The following is a 27,674-nucleotide window of genomic DNA, read 5'->3' as shown; positions in this document are numbered from 1 at the left end:
AGTTTTTGGTCGAGGTTGAGGTTGAGATTCAGTTACTACTTCGTCTTCATCTTGAAGGTTTTCTTATTTTATTTTATTTTATTTTTTTTATAACTTTTTAGCTTCTTGGCTTTTGAACTCTCATCAGGTGAAACATCCGTTTCCGACACTATTTGAATGTCCTCGTCATCATCTTTATATTCTTTATCCAAAATTACCTCATTATTTGCCATTAGTTCGTCCACATCAGCAACTTTTTCTATTTTAATTTCTGTGGATTTGCTTAACCGGGAGTTTTTTATTTTGTTGTTTCCAGTTTTGATCCTGATGCTCTATCATCTGAAAATAACATCACCAACTGATCATAGTTTGGAATTTTTTGGTCGTGAATGCAGTTGCGTAAGGGTTTTCTTGTTTATAAACAAACCCAAAAATTAATTAGTAAAGTTAATGGTACAAAAAATATATAACAATAAATCAAATTTTAGATCAACACGTACAATAACTAATTGTTCCCATACTTCCTCCTCTGCTTCAATGTATTTTGTTAGAGAATTCCAAGAGAACCCACTCAACGAAGCACCCCGATACATATCATACCATTTACTAAAATTACCTTATAAAGTTTTCATTCATTTTTTATTTGATCTTTTGTAATAGGCATGTTACACTCTTTCCCAATCCCTGCAATCATGTTCGCATAAGCTTGCAAAGTGAATGTACCATGCGCCCGATTACCTAGTTGATCTTCCTTTACTAGAGCTTCAACGAGAACATTATCCATATGATCTGTCCATGTCAAATTTTATTTTTACACTACACTTCCATCAGCTGCCCTTTTGGTCATGATGATGGGTTTTGAGCACTACACCAATCCTATGGTGTACATGCAACCCTAATTGCTTTAGATCTAAGTTTTTCTCTATTGAACAGGCAAATTGAATACCAAAGCAATGGACCCTAAAACTAGCATACACAATTCGAAAATCATATGAGCATTAGGGTTTGATGATTACCTCACTTGTTATGTAGCAATAACAAGAATACATTGACCTTTGAAAGCTTAGTGCCCCAAGTGTTGCATCTCTAATGGAGTCGCAAACACTCAATGCAAAGGATAACTTGGAGAGAGGTGAAAATCGGCCAGACTAGGGTTTCTTAAAGCTTAGGGCTGAAATTCCTTATGGAGGATAGAAAAGTTGAAAATTATAATATAAGAGTATGTTTTATGTTTGTGAAGGACAAAAACCAAAAATAAAATTAAATTAAAGGACTGTTTGAGTAAAAAAGAATTTATAGGGATGAAATCTGCAAATAACCGCAAACCACATGAGCAGTTTACGTAATTTACTCAAATTGTAATTTGCACAAAAATCGATTTTGTTGTAATTTATTCAGACGCACGAACCGCGAACGTATACTTTTGGTGTTAGGGTTTAGGCAACTCGCGGATTGTAATTTCTTCGATTAAGAGGTACGTCATTCTCATACTATAGAGATTAGTGCATTCGAATTTCACCCTTCTGGATGATTTTACTTTTGAAATTCTTCTTATCAGTCGATTGGATCAATTGATAATTCAAAAAGGTATTAAATAAGCAGGCGACCGTGCTATTAGGAGAAGATGCTTCTCCTTCATAGACTGATGTGTGGAGTAGTTAAAATCTATATCATTTTGATTTCAAGTAGTTCAGACCTTCTACGCTTCAAATTCTAAGATTGACACGGATGTTTGAGATTTTAACTTTTAATCTTCATGGTGATAGCTATTTGCTGTTTAATGTACACATTTTTTTTTTTAAATCTTTAATCAAAATAATTCTTATCAAGTTTTGAATTTGCTTAAATACCACATTTGACATTATTTTTATTATTTTGTTTTTAGGCTATATATATTATCTGTTAACTGATGATATGAGTATCCGACAATTAGCGTATTAAGATGGAATTTGGGATTTTTGATCACTCATTCGATCTTTCATATGTCACTTTTTTATTTAGTTTTGTTATTTGAGAAATACACTTTTATATCTCTTTTTATGGTGTTTTAAAGGTTAATAACTTCTTTTGGTCATCTATACACTTTTATTAATTTGTTTCCCGGTTAGTTTTTTTGTTTTAAAAAAAAAAAAAGGAAGATTGGTGTAAGATGTAGAATTATATCTATCACTTTTTTTGGATACTTACTTCCAATAAACCATGTCTTGGTCAAGATAACAATCATCCACATATAGCTAGCTAAAAGAGTAATCATATTGGTATGAACTCAACAATTGAAAGAGAATCAAGAACAGAGATTCAGAGAATAAGTGATTGTAATGTCAAATTGCAATTCAAAATCAAAAGCTTTGAAAAAGATAACCCTAGCGTGTTTGAGAGGCTAGTCTCTCCCTAGATAAAATACCATATATGAAAATAAGATAACTCTCTCTCCTCTCCGTACGCCTTATAAATACACTGTAACAATGTAAATAATATGAAATAACTAAATTACCCCTTCATTCAAAAGATGCACATTTATTTTCCGAAGAAAAAAAGACGTGGACTTAAATGGATGTGTAGCACATATTTTCAAACAACCTGCTTGATACATTTACTGTTAAAGTGGAAAAATATTCAAGATGTGATTGAGGAATCCATGTTAGGAAATAGAATTTTGTTGATGAGACCCCTGCCGGAGGCCGTAAGATGATAAGACCAGCACTACCTGATGCATTACTACTGCCATGTTCCTTTCCATATTTAGTTGCATTAGGATCCAACATGTATATATATTAGAGGTATTCTTATGAGCTATCTAAGTAATTGATTTTATTTTACATTATAAAGTGCAGTTGATATGGGATTGTGATTTGTGGAGACAAAAGAGAAGGAATGATGGTTATCTAGCTAAAAACAGAAAAGAAGCAGCAACGAGAATGGATATGGATTCTAAATTGTGTTCGGAATCACAAGAAAATTAACTAGGATATATTGTATCTATGTGCTTGACTTCATATCTGAAAGAGGTATAACAACAGAGAATGGAGTTTGATCATGATCATGTTAGGAGGCGAGTGGTCGAAGAAGACAGATTGAGCAGCTTGCCAGATGAGCTTATTCATAAGATCCTTTCCTGTTTTGACATGAAATATGCTGTTCAAATATGTTCGTTGTCATCAAGATGGGAGTTTCTCTGGACATCAATGCCTTGTTTTAACTTGTCAAGTAGGGAGTTTAGCTGTTTACCAAAGTTTGCCAAATTTGTGAATCATGTTTTGACTCACCGCAACCATCAAGTAGAAGTGTCTTCTGTAAAGCTACATTTCAGTGGAGCAGCTAGTCAGGTTTTTGTGAGAAAGATTGCAAGTTATATGTTCTCTCACAATGTCCAACAACTAACTGTTGTTTGTTTTCCCAAAAAACACCATGAATTCCCTCCTTCCCTTTTTAGCTCTCAGACTCTTAAGCATTTCACATTGAGTAACCGCCCTCTTTATACTTCACCTTGCCTTACACCCAAAACACCTTGGGATTTTCCAGCTTTAGCAACTTTGCATCTTAGTCACATCACATTGTGTGAAGATCACAGTCAAAAGTCTGTTGATCTTTTCTCCAAATGTGTAAACTTAAAGAACCTCACTTTGGAGTGGTTCACTGTCGAGGCTATTGACATCATTACCCCTCGACTTTCTAATCTCGTGCTTATCAAAGGCAGACGCTCATTGGTCATCAACCTGGTTGCACCTCAACTTGAACATCTCACAATAATTGATTGTTCAATCGATTACTTGAATGCTCCACCAGGGCTTTCATCTTTGTGCTACACGGGTGATCTTCCTCAACAATTCTCCAAAGATGGATTTCATTCTCTGAACAAAGTGTCTATCTGTTGTGATATGTATAGGCCATATAAGGAGAAAGTGGCATGCAAGGCTATTAAAATGCTTCAAGAGCTCCATAGTGCCAGATATCTCACACTTAATGTGGACTTTATTGAGGTATGTTGATATCGATCATGTCACCCCATTTATGACATCCAGCGCTGCTGCCAAATGGGTGTATGATATAAATGAAGTTCAAGATGAGATTTTAATGCATCTTTAATGTATAAATTTATTGTCAATTTTTTTTGCAGTGTCTTTCCTCTTATCCAAATTTATTATCACACCATCCATCACCTTTTAGCAACTTAATCTGCTTGACTATAGACTCTAGCATGAGGAATGATGCATACAATGTAAAAATGTCTACCGAAGCTAGAAACTTCTTTCTTGAGAACTCTCCAAATGCCACATTCATCATGGAATTACCCGAGGTACTTTTACAGAATCATATACTCATTGCAACCGTTTTCTCTTAAATTAAAAATTCTTGTAAACTCTGTAGCCACCGCCTACAAAAGCAATGAAGCAGAAAGAAGCTAGGGCAAAAAAGGCTAAACGCGCTGCAGAGATTGCAATCCATATGACAGAATTCCAAGCATTGTTAGATCATGAAAATATGAATGTTGAGCGAACGCAAGCAAAGGAAAAGGCTAATGTTGCCCTTGAGAAGCTCATGGCACAATCAAAAGCTCAAGTAGGGAAGATGCATAACCAGACTGAGAGACTTATGGCAGAGTTTAAGATCTGTGTGGAAGAGGTGCGGGATTTGGTTAATGAAGAAGAAGCAGAAGTTAAAGCAATCATTTCAAAGGGAACCCTAATAAGATCATTACTGGAAGATATGCCTAAGAGAGAGAGGACAGAGGTCGAAGCACGCTACTCTCGACAGCTTGAAGAAATAGAAGCACAACATGTTCGTCTAGCCTCTAGGCTTGTGACTTTGGAAGGAATCTTAGCTTGTGAACAACTCATGTCTCATTGCATCTCAGCATATCTCGCATCATCTAATTCCTCCACAACAACAGTAAGTTTCTGATTTCATTTATGACTCTGCGTATTCCAAAATCCAATATTGATGGCTTTTTAACTTTGCTTGATGTAAGATTCCTACAACCTCCACATCGAGCATCAACCCTATGCCGTGAACCACCCACCCAGGTAACCCTTATATTCTCTACAACAGTAATTACTAATTAGCGGGGTGGGATGTGAATATAATTTTTTTTTTCAAAAAAGAGGCTGATTCAATACCAGTTTCGAACGACGTTACTAAGCTGAGCTATGGTTTTTCTTTTTGAAAAACTCTCGAATTAGTAACGAGAACGAATACTTTTTTTCCTTAAATTCTAGAACGAACTGGATACACCAAGTTTCAGTCCGACCAATTTGGTATAAATTCAGCTAAATTATTGTTATTATATTTTCTAGTGATGTAGTTTATTAAAAATAATCTATGTATATATTTTTATTAATTTATAGTTAATTAATTAAGTAAATATATTGAAAAGGTTGGGGGTTATACAATACAAATAAAAAAACAAAGGCTTAAAACTTTATATAAATAGAAACAAAATAGATAAAATTTCAATACTTATAAAATAATAATACCTCTATTAGTCACATATTACAAATAAGGGTTAATGCATGACTTTTAGTAGTGAGATTCAGCCGTAACTTTAACACGTAGCTTCAACTTTTATTGGCAGGGATGTTAATGATTATGCCAATATGAAGATGTTAGTCCTCATTGGATTCATGAAAAAGTCGGATGTATCATCGTTTGAATTGGGTTTTGTTACATAAATTAATGAATCTTACTCTTTTGGTTCTTTTTTCTACAGATTTTTTTTATTACTATATGCCTTAGCGAATGTTAATGATTTTTTTTTTTTTTTTGAAGATTACAACACAAAAACTCAGTTCTTTACAACAATGTCACTCCTTGCAATAATGTCACTCAATTTATTTTTGTTGTTCCTCTAGTTGACTGTTTCACAGCTCTCGATAGCAGCTTTCATATAAAAATAAGCATCGTCGGTGAAAATTCTTTGCAACAACAAAAATGCTAATGTTATGGGCAAAAGTGGAAATGAGTTGTGAATTGAACAAAAACAATAGTCTTCTTCACAAAGATAATCACATTGGTTGGTACTAGAGGACTTTGCAACCCCTTTTATCTTATTTTATTCATCATGTATGACCTATAGACATACTTTTGACCACAAAAATATTTGAAAGAAATGAGGAAACGAAAATCGAGCTTGTGTGTGTTGACTCCACCTTTTTTCATAGATGAAAGTTCACAACCTTTTGGAATTTCACTACAAAAAAATGTCAGTTAGTGACAAAAACGAAATTGTCACTAAGAGCTGTCACTAAACGATTTAGTGACCAAACTTTTGGTCGTCACTTTTCGTCACTATAGGTCCGTTACAAAAAATGATTAGTGACAAAATATAAAAGCGGTCATTAAATAGTGACGAAAATATACCAGTCACTAAATCTGTGACGACCTGCTTCGTCACTAAATGTCGTCATCGTTTTATGTAATTAGTGACCAGAAAAAGTCGTCACTGTCTTATCAATGTGGTGACCATAAAAAATCGTCACTGATTTATCCAATAAGTTACAAAAAAAAGTTTGTCACTGATTTTTGTTGCTATTTCTTATATTTAACCAATTTAAGTAACTAGCATGAAACTAGTCAATGGTAAAGATATAATATGATTCATTTATCAAAATTAACCCCATGAAATAATAAACATAATTTGTGCACAAATTTAATAGAGCCTAGAGTATACAGTACTTAAATGACTAAAAAAATATACAAAGTAGGATTATACAAGATATTCAAAGAATATGGATTCGACATCTTTACCATAAAAATATAAAAAGATTTGCTCCACTACAAAAAATATGTCATTTAGTGGCACACAAAAAGTGTCACTAAAAGCCCAAAAAATGCCACTAAAAGCTTCTCAAAGAATCGGCGACATACTTAATAAATGCCACTAGAAACGCTACCATTAAAACCTTTTAGTGATACTTTTTGTTTTTGATGTTCCAGTTTTTAGGCTTTCAGTGTCACTTTTTTATTTGTATTTCTTTTGTGGCACATATTTTGTGCCACTAAATTTGATTTGATTCAATAATTTATGCTACTTTTAGTTATACATTTTAAGATTTTAGTGGCATTTTTTTTATTTACCACAATAAAAAATAGTGGCATATTTTTATGTGTCATAGCAGAAGAAAAAAATTTGTTGCATACATTTTGTGTCATTAAAAAGCTCATGTGATTTAAAAAATTCATGCTACTTTTAGTTATAGTGACAATTTTATTTGCCACAATACAATTTCATCTATAATATAAAATAAAATAAATAATTAAATTGTAGCATAATGAAAATAATCAAAATTTCATTGTTTTTCATTAATATTTTTTCAACTTTTTGAATCGAATATCTAGGTAAATATCAAATATGTCTAAGTACATGTTAAACATAAAGTAATGAGCAAAAGTTAAAACATGTATATAAAAATAAAATTAAATAAAAAAAACAAAGACATGCTATGTTGAATAAATTGTGTTATCTCGTACTCTAGAATCAATGCTAGGAATTCCCTGCCCAAAAACAAACCAAGATAATCCATAATCCAATGAAATAGGGCTTAGTTTAGAAAATAAATAATATAACACTAAACACAAATAAACTATATTTATAAAAACAAAGGAAAGTGTAACACCCGGGATTAATAAGGTACTAATTATATTATTATTAGTTTAATGAATGGAATTGATTTGGGCTTGGACCATTAGATCCTTATGATTGGGCTGAGAAGTGTCGTACGCGGGGCGTACTATGCCAAGTACACTTAGAGTACTCATGAGTCGAAGACACGTACGCCCAACGTACCAAAGGGTACGCGCAGCGTACATATACAGATTCTAAAACCCTAAATTTTAGGGTTTGATCCCTACATAAAGGACCTTATGCCTTTGGTCCATCCCCCCTCTCACCCTTAGACAACCACCATGAAAACCCTAACCCATATTTGTGTGGTCTTGTGATTTGGTAGCCACTTGAGAGCATTTTAGTGTTGTTCTGGAGTTTTGGAAGAGAAAGAAGTTTGAAGAATGAGCAAGGATTCAAAGGGAGCTTGGATATCCAACAGATTAGCACCATTTCTGACTCATTTGAGGTATCAAGCTTCAAACTTGATCATTGCATGCTAAGATTTGATTTTGGGGTGTTTTATGTCACAATTAGACTTCATTGTTGAGGTTGCTTAAATCTTGATAGTTTTAGACCATAAGAGTTGTCCTTTTGAGCTCTTAGAAGCACTTAGAGTCATAAAAATTAGACCCTGATGGTTAAGCCACAACCATGCAAGTGTTTGATGGTAACAAAGTTTGGTTAAGGACCAAAATCATGTTTTGATCCCTAACCATGCATGCAAGCACATAAAGTTTGTGACTTTATGGACTAGGAGGACTTAAAGGAGCTGGATCTACATTATGGATGTGAGGTCTTAATGGATTAAGTCACAAATGGAGCCCCAAGGAAGCTGGCAGGTACGATAGGCGTACACCCTGGTACGCTATGCGTACTGGGTCAACTTCCTACTTTTGGTCAAGGCCAGAGTACAATGAGCATACGTGCCAGGTACGCCATGCATACGTATGCAGAGTGGTGAACTTGGGCTTTTGGGCCTTAGAAGTTTGGGCTTGGACAGTTAGGCCCCATGGTCCACTGTGGAGTAGAGTTTTTGGGCCTAGAACTGAGATTTAGAACATTGGGCCTTTTGGGCCATATTAGGCCACTTAAAACCATTTTTTTGGGCTAATGATTTATTGGGACTATGATAAGGCCCATTTAAGGATTTGGGCTCAATTTAGAAAATTGGGCCATTGGTGGGTTGGGAAAGATAAGATGGAATTGGGCCTAGGATGGTCTAAATTAGACCAAGGGGTAAAATGGTCATTTTACCCTAAGAAGTATTACGGATTTTGACTAAGTGTTGTTATGATAATGATAGCGGGGGAGTCATCGGAGCAGCTGTTAGAGATTCCTTTCTGTGATATTCGACACTCAGCTTTACGATGTGAGTTACCTTCCAGTAGAAGTGAGTCGAAGGCACCAATGTTGGCCCACTAGTAATTGTTTATAGTTGAGACGATTGTCTTTGTGATAATTGTCTGGTATGCCACCATTTGTTATGATTTATGTGCTAGGATGCTATGATATTATGTGATAGTGGTAAGAGGGGTGAAATAGTCCTCGATTACCAGTTGAAAGAGACTGAAGGGGTAGACAGTACCCATATATGCCTAGCAGTATGTTTATGATACGTTATTATGTAGTAGTGGTAAGGGTGAAATAGTCCATGTAACTGGTTGAGATAAACCAAAGGGTAGGTCGGGCACCCAGATATGCCTGAAAAGGGTTGGTCGGACACCCCAGTATGTCTGACAGGGGTAGGTTGGGCACCCTGTTATGCCTAACAGGGGTAGGTTGAGCACCCCGGTATGCTCAGTAGGGTGGGTCGGGCACCTAGATATGTCTGACAGTATGTTTATTGTATGGTATGTGGTATGATGGTGGAACTCACTAAGCTTCGTTCTTACGGTTTACATTTTTGGTTTCAGGTACCTCTTCTTCGAAGGGAAAGAAGTTGGCATGAGTGCAGCCTATCAAACACTTGATTTTCTACATATGAGAGTCTTAGGATTTGTACCCTGGCATTATTTTCCTATGATATGTTTTTGAGAGATATTAACATATGGTTTTTCATGATATGAAATAACATTGGTGGCATATTCAGTAATTTGTTTTATGAATCTTTAAATTAAAATCTGAAATTTTTGGTCTTGAATTTTGGGATGTTACAAGTTGGTGTCAGAGCCTTGGTTTGAAGGATTCGAACACACCTTCGGGGGTGTCTGGACTCAAATCGAGGGTTTGAAAGATTTTTACAAGAAAATAATTTTTCTAAAATCTAAAATAAAAAAGTTTTCGATAAATAACAAGGAGTGTGATGCGTGCAATCAGCCGAGCTCAAGTAAATTTTCCCCAAGATACCCATACATGTTTGCTATGATATATGAGATGACTATGAGAACTGCATGGATTAGGGCTAAGGATCTAGGAAGGATGCCTTACATGCCTACTGTATGTCTATGAGAACTGCATGCTAGATTATGGCTAAGGATCTAGGAAGGATGCCTTACATGCCTACTGTATGTGTATGAGAACTGCATTCTAGATTAGGGCTAAGGATCTAGGAAGATGCCTTATGTGCATGTTTTAAGTGCTTCTTGAGTTGCATGATAGTACTGATTGGTCAGAGATATGGTAGCCTGATTAGGATATGCTTGGTTTGGGTTACTCAATGCCCGAATGCTACGTGCTTTGTGCTTTTAGGGGTCCTATGAATACGTTAAGTTACATATTGCAAGGACTAAATAATTTCAGAAGGTTAGGTCTAGCCCTATTTCGCAGCTCTTGTTTGAGTCCAACCGTTGTTGGGTAGGACCCCTCATTCGAAGAATTATCTAGTCTTAGTAATATCTAATGGTATTCGCGAGCTAGTTAGGGAGAGATAGCAGGGACTTCTTATGCAACTGATAGCGGAGATTAGGTTGGAGGTTACCCTAGGGTAAGCCTAGGATGAGATTAGTGCAGCAAGCAGTAGTAGTGAAAGGGACTTGGTGAAGTCAAGACAATCCTTGAGGAAAGTACGGATAGATGTGGAAGGTAGTATCGACACGTACTACTGAAAGCAGAGGATTCATACTCAAGTCAAGGAGGGCTGAGATAGAACCAGGGAAATTGTAGAGTGTGTGAGACCTCTCGAGGTTATGAATGACCCTGATGACTATGTTTTTTGTTTCAAAATGGTGATGACACGTCACGGAGAAGGAGGTTCAGGGTTTGGGTCAGGTTCAGGTTCGGGTGCAGGTTCCGAGCCGGTTGATGACAGACTATGCGAGTTCATCGCATCTGAGATTACAAGAGGCATCCTTGAGGCGACCCCGGTGATTTTCGGGTAGATCAAGGAAGGGATCATTGAGCTGATGGATGATCGTCTCAGGGCATTCCAGTGTGACATGGCGTCTAGCCAGTGAGGGACGTGCACACTCTCCTTCAAGGACTTCAGGGGATGTGGTGCGCCATACTTTCATGGGGTGAAGGACCCCATTGTGTCCAAGAGATGGATTGCATACATCGAGTTTGCACAGTTGACGAGCTTCTGCCCCGAGGGGTTGAAGGTCCGGTATGCTGCGGGTTGTTTGAGAATAGAGCTAGAGACTGGTAAGAGGCAGTCAGTGATTCTTTGGGAGCCCCAGCCATAGAGGCTATGACCTGGTCGGATTTTGTGACTTGGTTTAGGGCTAAGTTTGCGCCGGCTGTGGAGCTTCAGCAGTTGGCCAGGGAGTTCCTATTTGTGAGGCAGATTACTGAGTCGGTGGCGGAGATTACCTCCAAGTTTAGGGAGGGGGCCTTACTCGTGCCTCAGTACGTGGGTGACGAGGAGATGAGGAAGACCCGGTACCACGATATGTTGAGAGTTGACATCCAGAAACATGTCAGCAACTCGGCATGCCCGACCTTGGATGATATGATAGCCAGGGTGAGGGAGAGGGAGAGTGACATAGAGCACCTCCGAAAGAGGAAGGCGGAGACGGGGCAGACGATTGGGGTTTTGGGAAGAAACCCAAAGGATTCAACTTGAGGTCGAAGGGCCACTAGGGCCGGAGCCGCTGCGGGAAGTGCGGCAAGCCACACGAGGGAGTTTGCAGAGCTGGGGGATCGGGTTGCTATATGTGCGACAAGACTGGGCACTTCAGCAAGGATTGTACAGCCCCTATTCCCGCTATTCAGACATCAGACATGTTGTGTTTTCACTGCAACCAGCGAGGCCATAAAAAGGCCAACTATCCGAGATTGGTAGCAGCAGCGCCAGTGGTGGCGCGTGGCGCACCGGATGTGGTGACAGGTATGTTTTCTTCTCCCCAACTCTTATTACATGTCAGTTATGATATTTATGTTCTATGTTTTATGTGTTTTGTTTAGGATCGTTCCATGTGAACGGCATCCCCGTACATGTGTTAGTTGACTCGGCGGCTACCCGATCATTTGTCTCTCTTGCCCTTAGAAAGAGGTTTTCTGAGTCTTTAGGCATGTTGGATTGTTTTTTGGAGGTCGAGATTGTTGACAACCGAGTTATCTGGGCATCGGAGGTCTATAGGGATTGTGTTTTGAGGATGTATGAAGAGTGTTATCTCTTAGATTTGGTTCCCATTCCATTGCTTAGAAACAAGGTCATCATCGGCATAGATTGGCTGAGCCCTAATGGGGTGGTGATCGATTGTGCGTAGCAGCTGGTACATGTCAGGACCCCAAGTGGGGGAGAGTTGGTGATTCAAGGCGAGAGACCGCGGTGTGGACCAGCATTGTGCTCAGCAGCGAGGGCTAGGCGCTACCTTCAGTAGGGTTGCGCAAGGTATGTCGCCTACGTTATGGATACCCGGGAGGCAGTTAAGGCGACCGTGAGTGATGTTCCAGAGGTGCGAGTACCCGAACGTATTTCCTGAGGAGTTGCCTGGGATACCTCCGGAGAGACAGGTGGAGTTTAGGATCAACCTAGTTCCTAGTGCGGCTTAGATAGCCAAGGCACTATATCGGTTGGCTCCTCCCGAGATGCATGATTTGTCTACACAACTGCAGGAGCTGTTATACAAGGGATTCATTAGGCCGAGTAGTTCACCTTGGGGAGCCCCGATCCTGTTTGTGAAGAAGAAGGACGGGTTGCATCGGATGTGTATAGATTACCGGGAGCTGAACAAGGTAACGATGAAGAACCGTTACCCACTCCCAATGATTGATGATCTCTTCGACCAGCTACAGGGGCATCTTTGTTTTCCAAGATAGATTTGCGTTCGGGCTACCACCAAATGTGATTCATAGATGAGGATGTACAGAAGACTGCTTTCCGGACTCGCTATGGCCACTACGAGTTCGTAGTGATGTCCTTTGGGCTCACCAATGCCCCTGCCGCGTTCGTGGACCTCATGAACCGCATATGCAGACCGATGTTGGATCGGTCTGTGATAGTCTTTATTTATGACATCTTGGTTTACTCCAAGACACAGGAGCAGCACGAGGAGCACTTGTGGGAGGTGTTGGATACCCTGAGGAGGGAGAGCTTGTATGCCAAGTTCTCTAAGTGTGTGTTCTGGTTGCGCGAGGTGCAATTTTTGGGGCACCCTGTCAACCAGAACAATATTTTGATATACCCAGCCAAAGTGGAGGCCGTGATGACATGGGAGGTTCCGAAGTCTCCATGTGAGATTCGGAGTTTCCTCGGGTTAGCAGGATATTACCGGAGATTCATATAGGACTTCTCCAAGATAGCAGTACCCTTGACCCGGCTAACGAAGAAGGTCATTGTATTTTGCTGGGGGCCTGAGCAGCAGGCAGCGTTCGATACATTGAGGCAAAGGTTGTGTGAGGCACCGATTTTAGATCTGCCAGAGGGCATTGAGGATTTTATAGTATACTACGATGCATCCATCTTGGGGGTTGGGCACAATGTTGATGTAGAGGGGGAACGTCATTGCCTACGCCTCGAGGCAGCTGAAGCCTCACAAGGAAAACTACCTCGACGCACGACCTAGACTTGGGGCGGTTTTTTTCTCCCTCAATATTTGGTGACCCTACCTCTATGAAGTCCGTTGTACCATTTACACAGACCATAAGATCTTGAGGTACCTCATGGATTAGCCGAATCTGAACACGAGGCAATGCCGGTGGTTAGATGTGATGAATGATTACGACTGTGAGATCCTCTACCACTCGGGGAAGGCCAATGCAGTGGCCGATGCACTCAGCCGTAAGGCATTCACAGCCCCAATCAGAGACATCTGTCTAAGGATGACAGTAGTGACTCCGCTTCTGGAGAAGATCCGGGAGGCCCAGCAGGAGGCTACAAAGGAGGAACTCCAGAAGAGAGAGAGCATATTGTGGGCCAAATTTCCTCCTTCGACTATCATAGCCATGATTTGTTAACACTCCAATGTAGAGTGTGGGTTCCATACGCTGGCGGTGTGAGCCAGATCCTAATGGAGGAGGCGCACAAGTCCAGATTTTCCATCCATCCCAGGGCGACAAAGATGTATAGAGTGTTGGATAATTTATCCAAGTCCATAACTTATTCGGTATATACTTGACCCGACTCGGCATGGTCCATTTGGGTTGCACTTCACCCAAACAATTTATATGGATAATCTTATGAGAATAGTATGTTTATGATTTATTAATATATTATAAGTTATAATATATTAATATAAAGTCATGTTATTTAATTAGTTTTAGTCTTAAATTAATTATGAATTAATTTAGTGAGTAAAAGGAAGACTAATTAAACATGGGCTATAGCATTTATATAATGTGGGCTTAAACTCATTATGAATGGGCTAAGCATGCATAGGGGTCCATGGATGATCCATGGAGCTTTAACCCATGGATCCTTGGAAAGGAAAAGATATGGGTTATTAGGGTTTACCCTAATCCTCCACACTATATAAAGATGCACATATTGCAAGAAATGGCAACTAGTTGTGTGACACTTTGTGGTGGCCGATTTCTACATAGCATATTATTCTCTCAAGGTTTTTCCAAGTTTGTGGTGATTTGTGATTCCACTTGAGGCATTCACATTATTGGTGCTAGGCTCTCAAACTCCAAGCAATCAACCACCATCAAAAGGTATGTATTTCTACTAGTAGTTTTATGATTCATAACCCTTATGTTATGCTAGTTAGGAAGAAACCTTGGAAATTATTATTTGCATGTATTTTAGAAGAAAACATAGATCCAAGGTTTATAGGGTTGCATGCACACCATAGAAGTGTTAGAATGCTCAAAACCCAACAGTGGTATCAGAGCCTAGGCTTGTTTTCTTGAATACTTGATGCAAATTGCTAAAAAATGTCGAAAAACTGCATTCTGCACAGCCGACTCGCCGAGTCCATTCATGGTACTCGCCGAGTCCATGTGTATATTCAACCAACTCGCCGAGTCAGTTCATGCACTCGACGAGTTGGCAGGCCTGAGTGCAGATTTTTGAGTTTTGGGGCTGGAATCGGTGTAGAATCATTACGTTAAACCATTTTGAACTTATAAAACCTGTTTTTGATGTGGTAATGATGATGGTGGACCAATTTCAAAGTTATAATCAAAGTTTCAAGTTTATATATGCTTATATGATTCTTGAAAGTTGTTGATTATGAATGTTCATGAACTTATGAGTTTTGATAGATCATAGGAATTATGTGCAAATTGTTTGATAGTATAATTCTTGATCTTTACGACATTGAATGAACTCCATAACTTGCCCTCAAGTTATGGAATTCCAAAAGTTTTTTCTTTTAAATGTTAATTTTTAAGAAGTCATAAGTTACATTTTCTTGAAGAGTTTTCTAATAAATGCTTTTATGGACTCCATAACTTGTCCTCAAGTTATGGATTTCCAAGAGACTCTTCATTAAAAGTTTTAAACACTTAATTAAAACTCATAAGTTACGAATATCCAAAAGTTTTTGAATTGTTCAAAACTTGCCCTCAAGTTTTGGAATTTGTAAAGTCTCGCACAAACTTTAATTCGATACCCTAGAAGTTTTAAAAGTTCAAATTCTACCCTTCTCTTCCTCCACCTCCTCTATTTATTTTCCCTAACCCACAAGTTTAAGGTCACTCAAGCCCTATTGGCAAGCATAGTCTATGTGTGCTCACATCTTGGAGATAAAGTCACATATTGACAAGTCGGGAGAGTTGGGTGTCAAAGTCTTGTGAAAGTTGGATGTTCAATCACTTTCTTGGTAACATAGTGATCCCTTTGGGACTACTATGAGACAGACTATGACATGACCCTTAATGATCTTATCTATTTGCTTGGTGCTGCAGATTCAGCAATGATTTGGAACACTAGTAAAGCAAATTTTATTAGAAGATCAACTTCCCAAACCTTAAATGGACATTGGCAATGGTAGCATTGGATATCTAGAAAAGGATTTCTCTTCCCAATGGAAAGGGATCGGCCATAGTCAGCTCGGTTGACCAAATGGTAAAGAGAAAGGATAAGTTTGAGATAGTCTCATGTGCCATTACCAAAGGGTCCATATGTTTTATTGCCAAAGGGAGGGACACTGATTGCGAAGCTACCATATTTACCTGAAAGATCATAAGATTGATCAAGTCAAGAAGTTTGACTCTACTTTAGTTAAAGTCCACTGTCTAACTCTATTAAGTTTCTATTTGGAGATTCTTATTACATAATGTGAATGGGTCACATGTTGATGTTTTTAAGAATCAAAGAAAAGATAGGAAGCTTAAAGGAAGTATATGTTGATTCTGATTGCGAAGATGGGTTTCGATCGCATGGTTCGGTGATCAGAATTTTGAGCTGTTGCTTGAGAGTTATGATATATTACTTAGAAATAGATAACAACAAGGTTTTCATATGGATTGTAAGGATAAGTTTTTCCGCAAAGTTTTTAAAATAAAAAAAGGGGTTTTAATTTTATTTATTTTAAAAATATCCTTACAATGGCATTTGTGAAAAATTGTTGCTTATATGTTTCTAGTAATAGCAATATTGGAAAGTGGATTTGATTCTTTCATTTGTGGTAGTGTCTGAATTTACCAAATGAGGAAAAGTTCTCATCACCCAAGTTTCAATTGGACCGAAGCTTGGAATCATACAAGCTGTATCGTATGATGAATGAGAATCTTCATCTTTGGAAAATTAAGACTAATTCCTTGTGCGAACAAGGATAGGGCTAAAGGGATCGAGTACACGTGCTTGTGCACTGGTCAAGTCCACCACAAAGATTGATAAGACTATTCGTCATGATTTGCTAAAGCTTAGTAAATATGGTTATACTTACAAGTTTAAGTATAATTCTGAAGCATTGAAAAGCTTTCAATGTGTGATAGAACGAATGGGCAAGAATCAAATTAGGCAGAAAGATAAAAGTTTCTCAAATCTGAAAAGATGGGAGAGTACTTTAGTATCGTGTTTTATGATCATCCTAATGATTAAGATACCATATCACAAATTCATAATCTAAGGACATATTAGTGCATTGTTATGACTAAGATGAGGGGTCATGAATTGTTGGAATGGTTAAAATCAAGAAGATGAATCATACTCCGTTCCAAAACAACTCTTAGAGTCATACTCCAAGATTGTAACATTGAGTGACATAAAGTAAGGTTTAAAACACTTATCAAATGTAGTGTAAAATGTTTTCTACTCCTGTACATTTGAAATTGGTAAGTTGTGATGTCTTGGATAAGACAAAGACCAACTAAGACCAATTGTGTGAAGTGTTTATCTTGATAAGAATCCGCACTATCCCTTGAATATTTGTTTTGTCAAGGAATGGTCCTTGACTAGGGAAACTTATATGTCAAGAGGACAGTGGGAGCCTTAAAGATCCTGAAAGAGTTTCAAGATATAATCAAGAGTAAAACCTGAGTTTTATCACTAGCACACGACTTAAAGTTTGCAACCTATTAATTTTATATAATTCTTATTTCTGTGTCTGTTCCTATTAAGTTCACTATGCATGTGAGTTCTGTTAGTTCTAAATTGTGTGCATAACGGCTTGGAAGCATTGGTGGGCCTTGTGCTACCAAGTGACAAGAAATTAAGATTTGATAAGTTCAATCCATGTAAGGCTGAATTTGTCACTAACCTTGTCTTGTGATTATGGTTTTGACAAATTCACATGGATAGGAACTCATACACCATAAAATCTAAGTGTCATAAGGTTTCTCTCCGATTCATGAGAATGATGGTGAGGAAACGCTTTCACTAAGTAGATTTTAAGTAGATAGCAATTTTGATATTTGCATTCTCAAAGTCGTTTGTGGAGCGTGTGTGGTTAACCGGCACACTAACATGGACTTGTGAGAAATGGCAAATGCCTAAGCAATTGAGACTATGATTACGGCATCCCTTTTCATAGTTCTGGAAGTTATTTAGACACACAAGTGAGCTATCTACGGAAAGGTGTATGAATCTAAATTTTAGAAGTCCAACCGATTTCTGAATACATGTCAAAGCTAGTGGGAGCATAAGTGTTATGCTAATAATCATCATGTTAGTGGGAGCATGATAATTGTGATTACTATTATTGCAAGCTAGCAATATTAATTATAGAAAACAAAAGTTTCAATTCATGAAGTTGCAGGGGTTGAAAGTGTCGTTTTGCTATAATTAAGGGAGAGGAAATTATACTTCATTTCAATTCTAGAAGCTTAGATTGAGATTTTAATCATCTTTAGTCAATGACATATATATGAATTTTATGTCTGAATGGTTCGACTTAAGGAAATTCTATATATATTGCGTTCTCAAAATTCAATTATGACTACGGCATCCCTCTTCATAGTTAAATTTTGAAAACATGGCAAATAAAAAAAATATTGTAGCAAGAGACTGGTCTAGTATCATGTATTTATGTGAGACATCATGAATCGTGTCCCATATGCTTCAGATATAGGATCGATTTCATGTGCTATAATATTCATCGTTTCTAAATTTTCCAAATGCTCAGGGCATTTAGAAGGGAAAAGTCTAGAACTGGATATGACTAAAGTGATTAAGCAATTGTCGAGGACAATCTGAGGTTTGCCAAAGATTGGTTTCTCATGGACATTTGGAAGTATAGTGTTAATTTTGGCAGGACCATATTGACATTTTTCTGAAAAGAGGCAACTCTTGTTCAGAAGTGATAGTCAAAATGGGACTATGGAAATGTCTCCATAGATGGAAGTTATTCAATCTGTGTAAGATTAGAAAACCTTAATGCAAGAAGGATGTTCAAAGCAATGTACTTTGAATATGAGACTTCGTTTCCATAGAGTTGATCTTCTTTGGAATACTCTGTAATGACTGATGACAAGGTTTTGGTGACCTTGTGCATAATCATTATGATCCATAGAGTTGATCTCCTTTGGAATCCTTTGTAATGACAAATGACAAGGTTTTGGTGACCTTGTGCATAATCATTATGAGAGGATCATTGCATATAAGTTTAAAATCTAACAAATTTTTGGTAAATGGTAGGAATTAGGAATTCTTACATTTACAATAAGGATTTAGGATTATGAAATGAGCACCATTGGAATCATGTTCAATTGATCTATTTCACAAATTAAAGATCATAGACAAACATAGTGTGCATACTTGAAGTATGGCATAACTATTGTTTAGAAAACAAAGTGTGCATGCTAGGAGCATGGGACAACTGTTGTTTTATTCAAGTATTAAGTTGATTATTTGAAACATTATACAATGAATAATGTGTAATCAATATGGTGATAAATAAAAGGTGGTTCTATTTATATTCAAAAGGGTTCTAAGACCATATTGGATTTGATTATTATTGTGTTTCACTTTGCATGTTTTGACTTCCAGAATAGCTAGGTTATTCTTTCCGAATGACTAAGTTATTTAAACACTCCACAGTCGTTCATATGTTGGAAGTAGGTATGAATTAAGACTGTCATGAATCGAGGTTGTAGATGGCTAAATGTGTTTAGACATAGCAATGGTTGCTACAACATTCATGAGTGCTCATAAGTTATGAGTATTGGAATAAACCCACGCTCACTTTTATCACTTCATGGAATTTATCTCGAGTGATCGTGAGACGGTAATATCATATAAGTCTTCAAACCTAAAGATATGAGTTGTTACCTATGAGTTGGTTGTGCATTGATTGCACGTAAATGCATCAGTAACTTGATGTTATAAAACGTGCCTTTGTGTACAATTCAACAAGTAGTAGAACAAGCATATGAGTCGAAGTTTATCTATTCCTTCTAGAAATAGAAGCGATATCTGGGCCCCTTGATGATTTTTGTGTTGACCCATGTACCGGGCCCGGTCAGAACCTAATTGATGTGTTCAATTTAGTTCTTTGTCAAACAAATCAGAAATCGGGAAACAAACTGTTGGACAATAAGTACAACGTTGTTCCATGTATTTGTCCGGCTGATATCATGAGAACAGAGGATTATATGATCACTTATCTAAAATGACGCTTCATAGTTCAACAGAGTTTTCGAGAGCTACGATTGCTGGTTGGTTCCTGAACTAATATACGCAAATACAGTTATTAGACTTATCCAAGTGAGAGACTGTTGGATAAGGTGTCTAAGTCCATAACTTATTTGGTATATACTTGACCCGACCCGGCATGGTCCATTTGGGTTGCACTTCACCCGAACAATTTATATGGATAATCTTATGAGAATAGTATGTTTATGATTTATTAATATATTATAAGTTATAATATATTAATATAAAGTCATGTTATTTAATTAGTTTTAGTCTTAAATTAATTATGAATTAATTTAGTGATTAAAAGGAAGACTAATTAAACATGGGCTATAGCATTTATATAATGTGGGCTTCAACTCATTATGAATGGGCTAAGCATGCATCGGGGTCCATGGATGATCCATGGAGCTTTTAACCCATGGATCCTTGGAAAGGAAAAGACATGGGTTATTAGGGTTTACCCTAATCCTCCACACTATATAAAGATGCACATATTGCAAGAAATGGAAACTAGTTGTGTGACACTTTGTGGTGGCCGATTTCTACATAGCATATTATTCTCTCAAGGTTTTTCCAAGTTTGTGGTGATTTGTGATTCCACTTGAGGCATTCACATTATTGGTGCTAGGCTCTCAAACTCCAAGCAATCAACCACCATCAAAAGGTATGTATTTCTACTAGTAGTTTTATGATTCATAACCCTTATGCTATGCTAGTTAGGAAGAAACCTTGGAAATTATTATTTGCATGTATTTTAGAAGAAAACATAGATCCAAGGTTTATAAGGTTGCATGCACAACATAGGAGTGTTAGAATGCTCAAAACCCAACATAGAGATCTTCATCCTGATTATTGGTGGCCGTGCATGAAGTGGTATGTAGCCTGGTATGTTGAGAGGTGCTTGACTTGCAAGAAGGTCAAGTCCGAACGCCAAAGGACTCACGACAAGACGCATCCGTTGGATATCCCTGTGTGGAAATGGGAGGATATTACTATAGATTTCATCACAAAGCTTCCAAGGACCGCACGGGGAGTGGATTTGATTTGGGTCATCGTGGATCGGTTGACCAAGAGTGCCCATTTTATACCATTTCAGGAGAGAATTTCGGCTGAGAAGTTGGCCGAAATCTACATTAGAGAGGTAGTAGCCCGACACAGATGGCCAGTTTCCGTGATTTTTGACTGAGACGTATGATTTACTTCCAGATTTTGGAAGAAATTTTATGACGAGTTGAGTATGCGTTTTCATTTTAGCACAACTTTTCACCCACAGACGGAATGTCAGGTTAGCGGACCATTCATACTTTAGAGGATATGTTGCGGGCGGTGTCTTAGACATCGGTGGTAGATGGGATACCTACGTTCCCATGGCAGAGTTTTCATACAAAAATAGCTACCACGCCAATATCGACCGACCTCCCTTCGAGATAATCTACAGGAGGAAGTGTAGGACCCCAATATGTTGGGGTGAGGTCGGTCAGAGAGTCATGGGGAGTAACGAGGTGGTACTCAAGACGATAAAGAAGATCCAGCAAGTCCGGAGTAGACTCCAGACGGCCCAGAGTCGGCAGAAGAGCTACGCCGACAAATGTCGATCAGATCTAGAGTTCCTAGTAAGAGACATGTTCCTTCTGAAGGTGTCACCTTGGAAAGGTGTCATCCGGTTTAGGAAGCGGGAAAAGTTGGGCCCCAGGTACATTAGAACATTCAAGCTATTGGCCTGTGTAGGCCGAGTTGCATATTGACTGGATCTGCCAGCCGAGCTTAGTCAGATCCACAACACCTTTCATGTCTCACAGTTGAGGAAGTGCTTGGCAGATGACTCTGTAGTGGTGCCTCTAGAGGATATTCAGGTGGATGACAGCCTGAACTACATCGAGCGACCGGTAGCCATTCTCGACAGGAAGACGAAGGCGCTGAGAAACAAGAAAGTAGAACTGGTGAAGGTGCAGTGACAGCACCTTAAGGGCTCGGAATGGACGTGGGAGCCAAAGGACGAGATGAGGGAGCATTACCCCAAGTTATTTCTGGCAGCAGCAGCAGACTTTAAGGACAAAGTCTAATTTAAGTGGGGAGATTTGTAACATCCAGGATTAATAAGGTACTAATTATATTATTATTAGCTTAATGAATGGAATTAATTTGGGCTTGGACCATTGGATCCTTATAATCAGGGCCGGTCCAAACATGTATGGGGCTCGGGGCAAAAAGAAAAAAAAAGCGCCCCTCAAAGACAAATCTAATAAAGATTAAAAAATATATATCATTTACTCTTCAATATAGACATGTTCAATTAGCATTAACAAGCAAACTAAATTGTTTAGCGTTTGAGCTAGTTTGAGTTTCAACCAACTTTAGGCCCTATAAATCATTTAGGTAATATATATATATATATATATATATATATATATATATATATATATATATATAAACTACATAGCCCATAAATTTTGGTTCCCCTGGAGTCGTGGGCACTCGACAGTCGCCCAGGTTGCCACCGTTTGGACCGGCCCTGCTTATAATTGGGCTGAGAAGCGTCGTACATGGGGCGTACTATGCCAAGTTGATGGGATTTGGTATGCTACAACATCCTATGGTGCACATACAACCCTAAAAGCTTTGGATCTATGTTTTCTCTAATTATACATGCAATATTGTTTCCAAAGCTTTATGCCTACAACTAACATACAATTGATATAAACAACATAGAAATGAGTTATAGTGTTACCTCTTTGTTGTAGCTTGTAGAACTTGTTGTGTTTGGCCTTTAAGAACTTAGTTCCCCGAGTGTTGCACCTCAAATGGAATCACACAACACTACCAACAATGGAGGACTTGAGAGAGTATACTTGCACTCAAAAATCGGCTATAGCTCTTCCAAGAACACTAGGGTCCCAATTTAAGGAGCCAATGGGTTTCTTATATAGTGTGGCAAAACTAGGATTACACCATGTAAACCCTAATGTGCACGACCTTCCATATTCCTTAGGCTCCATGGGTTTAAACCTCCATGGATCATCTATGGGTTGTCACATGGGTTTAGCCCAACCTAAGGAATCATCGATCATTGGCCCACACCATAAGAATGAATGATTTTACCAAATCAACCCCTTATATTTAATTAGACTCTTTTGATCACAAAATTAATTCCAAATTAATTCTTGATCAATACTAATTAAAAAATATGATTTCATATTAATATATTAGAACTTATAATATATTAATAAATCATATAATCCTTTGCTCTCATGATATCATCCGGACAAACACATGGAACATGGTCTTACTTATTGTCCAGCATTTGTTTCTCGATCTCCGATTTGTTTTGACATAGAACTAAATTGAACACATCAATTAGGTTCTGACCAGGCCCGGTACATAGGGCAAAACCAAATCATCAAGGGGCCCAGATATCGCTTCTATTTCTAGAAGGAACAGATAAACTTCGACTGATATGATTGTACTAACTACTTGTTGAATTATTCACAAAGGCACATTTTATAACATCGAGTTACCAATGAGTTATCTTACAATCAATGAATAACCAACTCATAGTCAACAACTCATGTCTCTAGGCTTGAAGATTTATATGATATTCCCGTCTCATGATCACTCGAAATAAATTCCATGAAGTGATGCAAGTGAGCGTGGGTTGAATCCAATACTCAGCCCTTATGAGTACTAATGAATGTTGTAGCAACCATTGCATTGTCTAAAGCATTTTAGACAAATCATACAAGCCAATTTCATGACAGTCTTGATTCATATCTACTTCAAACATGTGACTGACTGTGGATGGTTTGAATAATATGATATATACCATAACATAATTATTCTGGAAGTCAAAACATGCAAAGTGAAACACAAGAATAATACTAATCTTATATGGCTCCAATACTTTGAGTGTAAATAAAACACCTTTTATTTAAGCACCATATTGATTACTCATTATTTATATTTCGATTAATCAACTTTATGCTTGAATTAAAACATTAGTTGTCCCATGCTCCAAGCATGCACACTATGGTTTTCCAAACAACAGTTATGCCATACTCCAAGTATGCATACTATGTTTACATATCGTCCTCTCTTTGTGAAATAGATCAATTGACAATATTCCAATGATGCTCATTTCACAATTCCAATCCTTGTTGTAAATGCAAGAATACCAAACTCTTGCCATTTACTTTAATCTGTAAGATTCTAAACTTATATGCAATGATCCCCTTGTACTGACTATGCACAGAAGTCACAAAGACTTGGCAACAGACATTACAAAGTATTTCAATGGAAATCAATTCCATGAAGTCTCAAATTCAAAGTACATTTCTTTGAACATCCTTCTTGCATTAAGTTCTCTAATCTTACACAGATTCAAAGAGTAACTTCCACCTATGGAAACAATTCCATATTCCTTTTTGCATTAAGTTCTCTAATCTTACACAGATTTAAAGAGTAACTTCCACCTATGGAAACAATTCCATATTCCCATTTTGACCATCACTTTTGAACAAGAATTGCCTCTTTTCAAAATATGTCAATATGGTCCTAACTCTATACTTCCAATTGTCCATGAGTAACCAATCTTTGGTAAACCTCAAACTGTCATTGACAATTGCTTAATCATTTTAGTCATATCCAGTTCTAATCCCTTTTCCCTTCTTAATGCCCTAAGCATTAGGAAAATTTAGAATGGATGAATATTATAGTACATGCAATCGATCCTAAATCCGAAGCATATAGGACACGATTCATGCTATAAAATTTTTATTTGCCATGTTCTCACAATTCGAACTATGAAGAGGTATGCCGTAATCATAATCGAATTTTGAGAATGCAACATATATAGAATTTCCTTATGTTGAACCATTTCAGCATAACATTCATATATATTCTTGACTAAAGTAGATTAAAATATCAATCTAAGCTTGTAGAATTGGAGTGAAGTATAAAATCCTCTCCCTTAATTATAGCAAAACAACTTTTTAAAGCAAATTGAAAATTTTGTTTTCTATAATTAACATTACTAACTTGCAATACTTAACATAATCATCATGCTCCCACTAGCATAATGATTACCAACATAACACTTTATGCTCCCACTAGCTTTGACATGTACTTAGAAATCAACTGGACTTCTAGAAATCAATACTTTATTGACTTTCTTACCAAAGTTCATATTTTTGATACTAGATTGCTTTGATAAGACTTTATCAAAAACATACACCTTTCCTTAGATAGCTCACATGTTTGTATAGACCTTTTGCAATTCTCACTAGTTAGTGTGTCGGTTAACCACACACGCTCCACTAACTATATGAGAATGCAAATATCACAACCGCTATCTACTTAAAATCTTCTTAGTGGAAGCGTTTCCTTACCATCATTTTCATGAATCGAAGAGAAACCTTATGACACTTAGATTTTATGGTGTATGTGTTCTTTTCCATGTGAATTTTGTCAAAACCATAATCACAGGACTAGGTTAGTGACACTTCCAAATTCATATGGACTGAACTTGTGCAATCTTAATTTCTTGCCACCCGACAACACAAGGGTCTACCATTGCTTCCAGGTTGTTATGCAAACAGTTGAGAACTCTCAGAACTCCAATGCAAAGCCAACCTTAACTGGGATGAGCACAAAATATGTCAACAAGATAGGTTACAAACCTCAAGTCGTGGGCTAGTGATTAACAAAACTCTTGATTAGTTCTTGAACTATTTCAGAATCTTTTAGACTCCCACTATCCTCTTGACATATAAGACTTCTCTTTTTCAAGAACCATTCCCCGACAATACAAATATTCAAGAGCTAGTGCGGATTCTTATCAAGTTAAACACTTCTCACTATTGGTCTTAGCTGGTCTTTGTTTTATCCAAAACATCACAACTTACCAATCTCAAATGTACAAGAATAGGAAACATCTTAATCTACATTTGACAAGTGTTATGAACTTTCTAAAGACCATGTCACTCAAGTTACAATCTTGGAGTATAACTCTAAGACTTGATTTTAATGTATGAATTTATCTTTTGATTTAATCATTTCAACAACTCATGATTCCTCTCCTTAGCCAAACAAATGAACTAAGGTGTCCTTAGAGGATCAATTGTGATATGGTTTCATAATCACTAAGATAATCATAAAACAAAATACTCAAGTACTCTCCCATCTCTTCAGATTGGAGAAGCTTTTGTCTTTCTGCCTTATTTGATTCTTCTTACTCATTCTGTCTATCATTGAAACTCTTCAATGATCCAGAATTATACTTAAACTTGTAAGTATAACCATATTTACCAAACTTTAGTAAATCATAATGAATAATCTTATCAACCTTTGTGGTGGACCTGACCAACACACAACCAAGTGTACCCAATCTTTTAGTCCTTCACTTGACTCACATGTACATGTGAACAAGGAATTAGTCTTAATTTCCCAAAGATGAAAACTTCTCATTCATCACGCAATACAACTTGCATGATTCCAAGTTTCTATCCAACTGAATTTTGGGTGATGAAAATCTTTCCTTATTTGGTAAATTATGACACTACCACTAATGAAAGAATCAAATCCATTTACCCATATTGCTTATCAATGGAAACATATAAGCAACAACCCTTTTCACAAATGCCCTTGTAAGGATACTTAAAATAAATAAAATCAAAACCATTTTCTTATCCTTACAATCCATATGGAAAACTTGTTGTTATCTATTCCTAAGCAATATATCTAACTCTTAAGTAACAACTCAAAATTCTGATCACCGAACCATGCGATCGAAATCCATCTTCACGATCAGAATCAGCATATACTTCCTTTAAGTTTCTTCACTCTTCTTTGATTCTTAAACATCACTATGTGACCCAGTCACATCATGCAATAAGAATCTTAGAATAGAAACTTAATAAAGTTAGACGATGGACTTTACCTGAAGCAGAGTCAAACATTTTGCTTTACTATCCTTATGGACTTTTAGGTAAATTAGGCAGCTTCGCAACCAATGCCCTTCCTTTGGCAATAGAAACATATGGACTCTTTGGAAACGGTACACGGGACTATCACAGACTTAGCCTTTCTCTATACCATTTTGTCAACCGATTTGACTACGGCCAATCCCTTTCAATTGGGAAGAGAAAGCTTTTCTGGACTTCCAGTGTTACCATTGTCAATGTCCATGGAAGTTTGGGAAGTTGATCTTCCAATCAAATTTTGCTTTACCAATGCTCCAAATCATTGCTGATTCATCATCATCAAGCAAATAGGTAAGATCATTAAGGGTCATGTCGTGATCTGTCATCAGGGAGTGACCAAGTCAACAGCCAGCTACCTTGAGACTTCGACACCCGACTCTCCTGGCTTGTCAATATGTGACTTAATCTCCAAGACCTAAGCACATATAGACTTTGTTTGCCAATAGGAATTGATTGACTTAGAACTTATCATGTCTTGAAACTTGTGGGATAGGGAGATTTATTGGAGTAGGTGAAGGAAGTGAAGTATGATTTTCAGTCCCACTAATGAACAACAAAGGGATTGATCTTTCACCTTGATTGCCATTCGGGATATCATCTTCATTAGGAAGCATCTTCCTAAAGATTTGGGAAGACCATAGCTGTCTAAACTAGACATCTATAATGGGAGAAATTCAAGTTAGTTTATTTAAAGTCCTTAGTATAACACCCAATA

At 37.4% G+C, this 27,674-nt stretch overlaps 1 protein-coding gene across 2 annotated transcripts; it reads left to right on the top strand.

The window, feature by feature from the left end:
- Positions 1 to 1,366: 1,366 nt before the first annotated feature.
- On the top strand, positions 1,367 to 5,702 carry LOC128132592 (putative F-box/FBD/LRR-repeat protein At4g13965). Of its 2 annotated transcripts, none has more exons than XM_052769213.1 (6): positions 1,367 to 1,453; positions 2,809 to 3,959; positions 4,097 to 4,276; positions 4,348 to 4,869; positions 4,949 to 5,003; positions 5,552 to 5,702. In XM_052769213.1, exons 2-5 carry the CDS (start codon positions 3,003 to 3,005, stop codon positions 4,988 to 4,990), a joined length of 1,701 nt encoding a protein of 566 aa, XP_052625173.1. In that variant the 5' UTR covers positions 1,367 to 1,453; positions 2,809 to 3,002; the 3' UTR covers positions 4,991 to 5,003; positions 5,552 to 5,702. The 2 variants fall into 2 exon arrangements, with proteins under 2 accessions (XP_052625173.1, XP_052625172.1); XM_052769212.1 differs by having other exon boundaries at positions 1,381 to 1,453; positions 2,814 to 3,959.
- The last annotated feature ends 21,972 nt before the right edge of the window (positions 5,703 to 27,674 follow it).

Source organism: Lactuca sativa, chromosome 3, assembly GCF_002870075.4.
Source record: "Lactuca sativa cultivar Salinas chromosome 3, Lsat_Salinas_v11, whole genome shotgun sequence".
NCBI classification, from domain to species: domain Eukaryota; kingdom Viridiplantae; phylum Streptophyta; class Magnoliopsida; order Asterales; family Asteraceae; genus Lactuca; species Lactuca sativa.
This window is presented reverse-complemented; position numbering and strand designations above follow the sequence as displayed.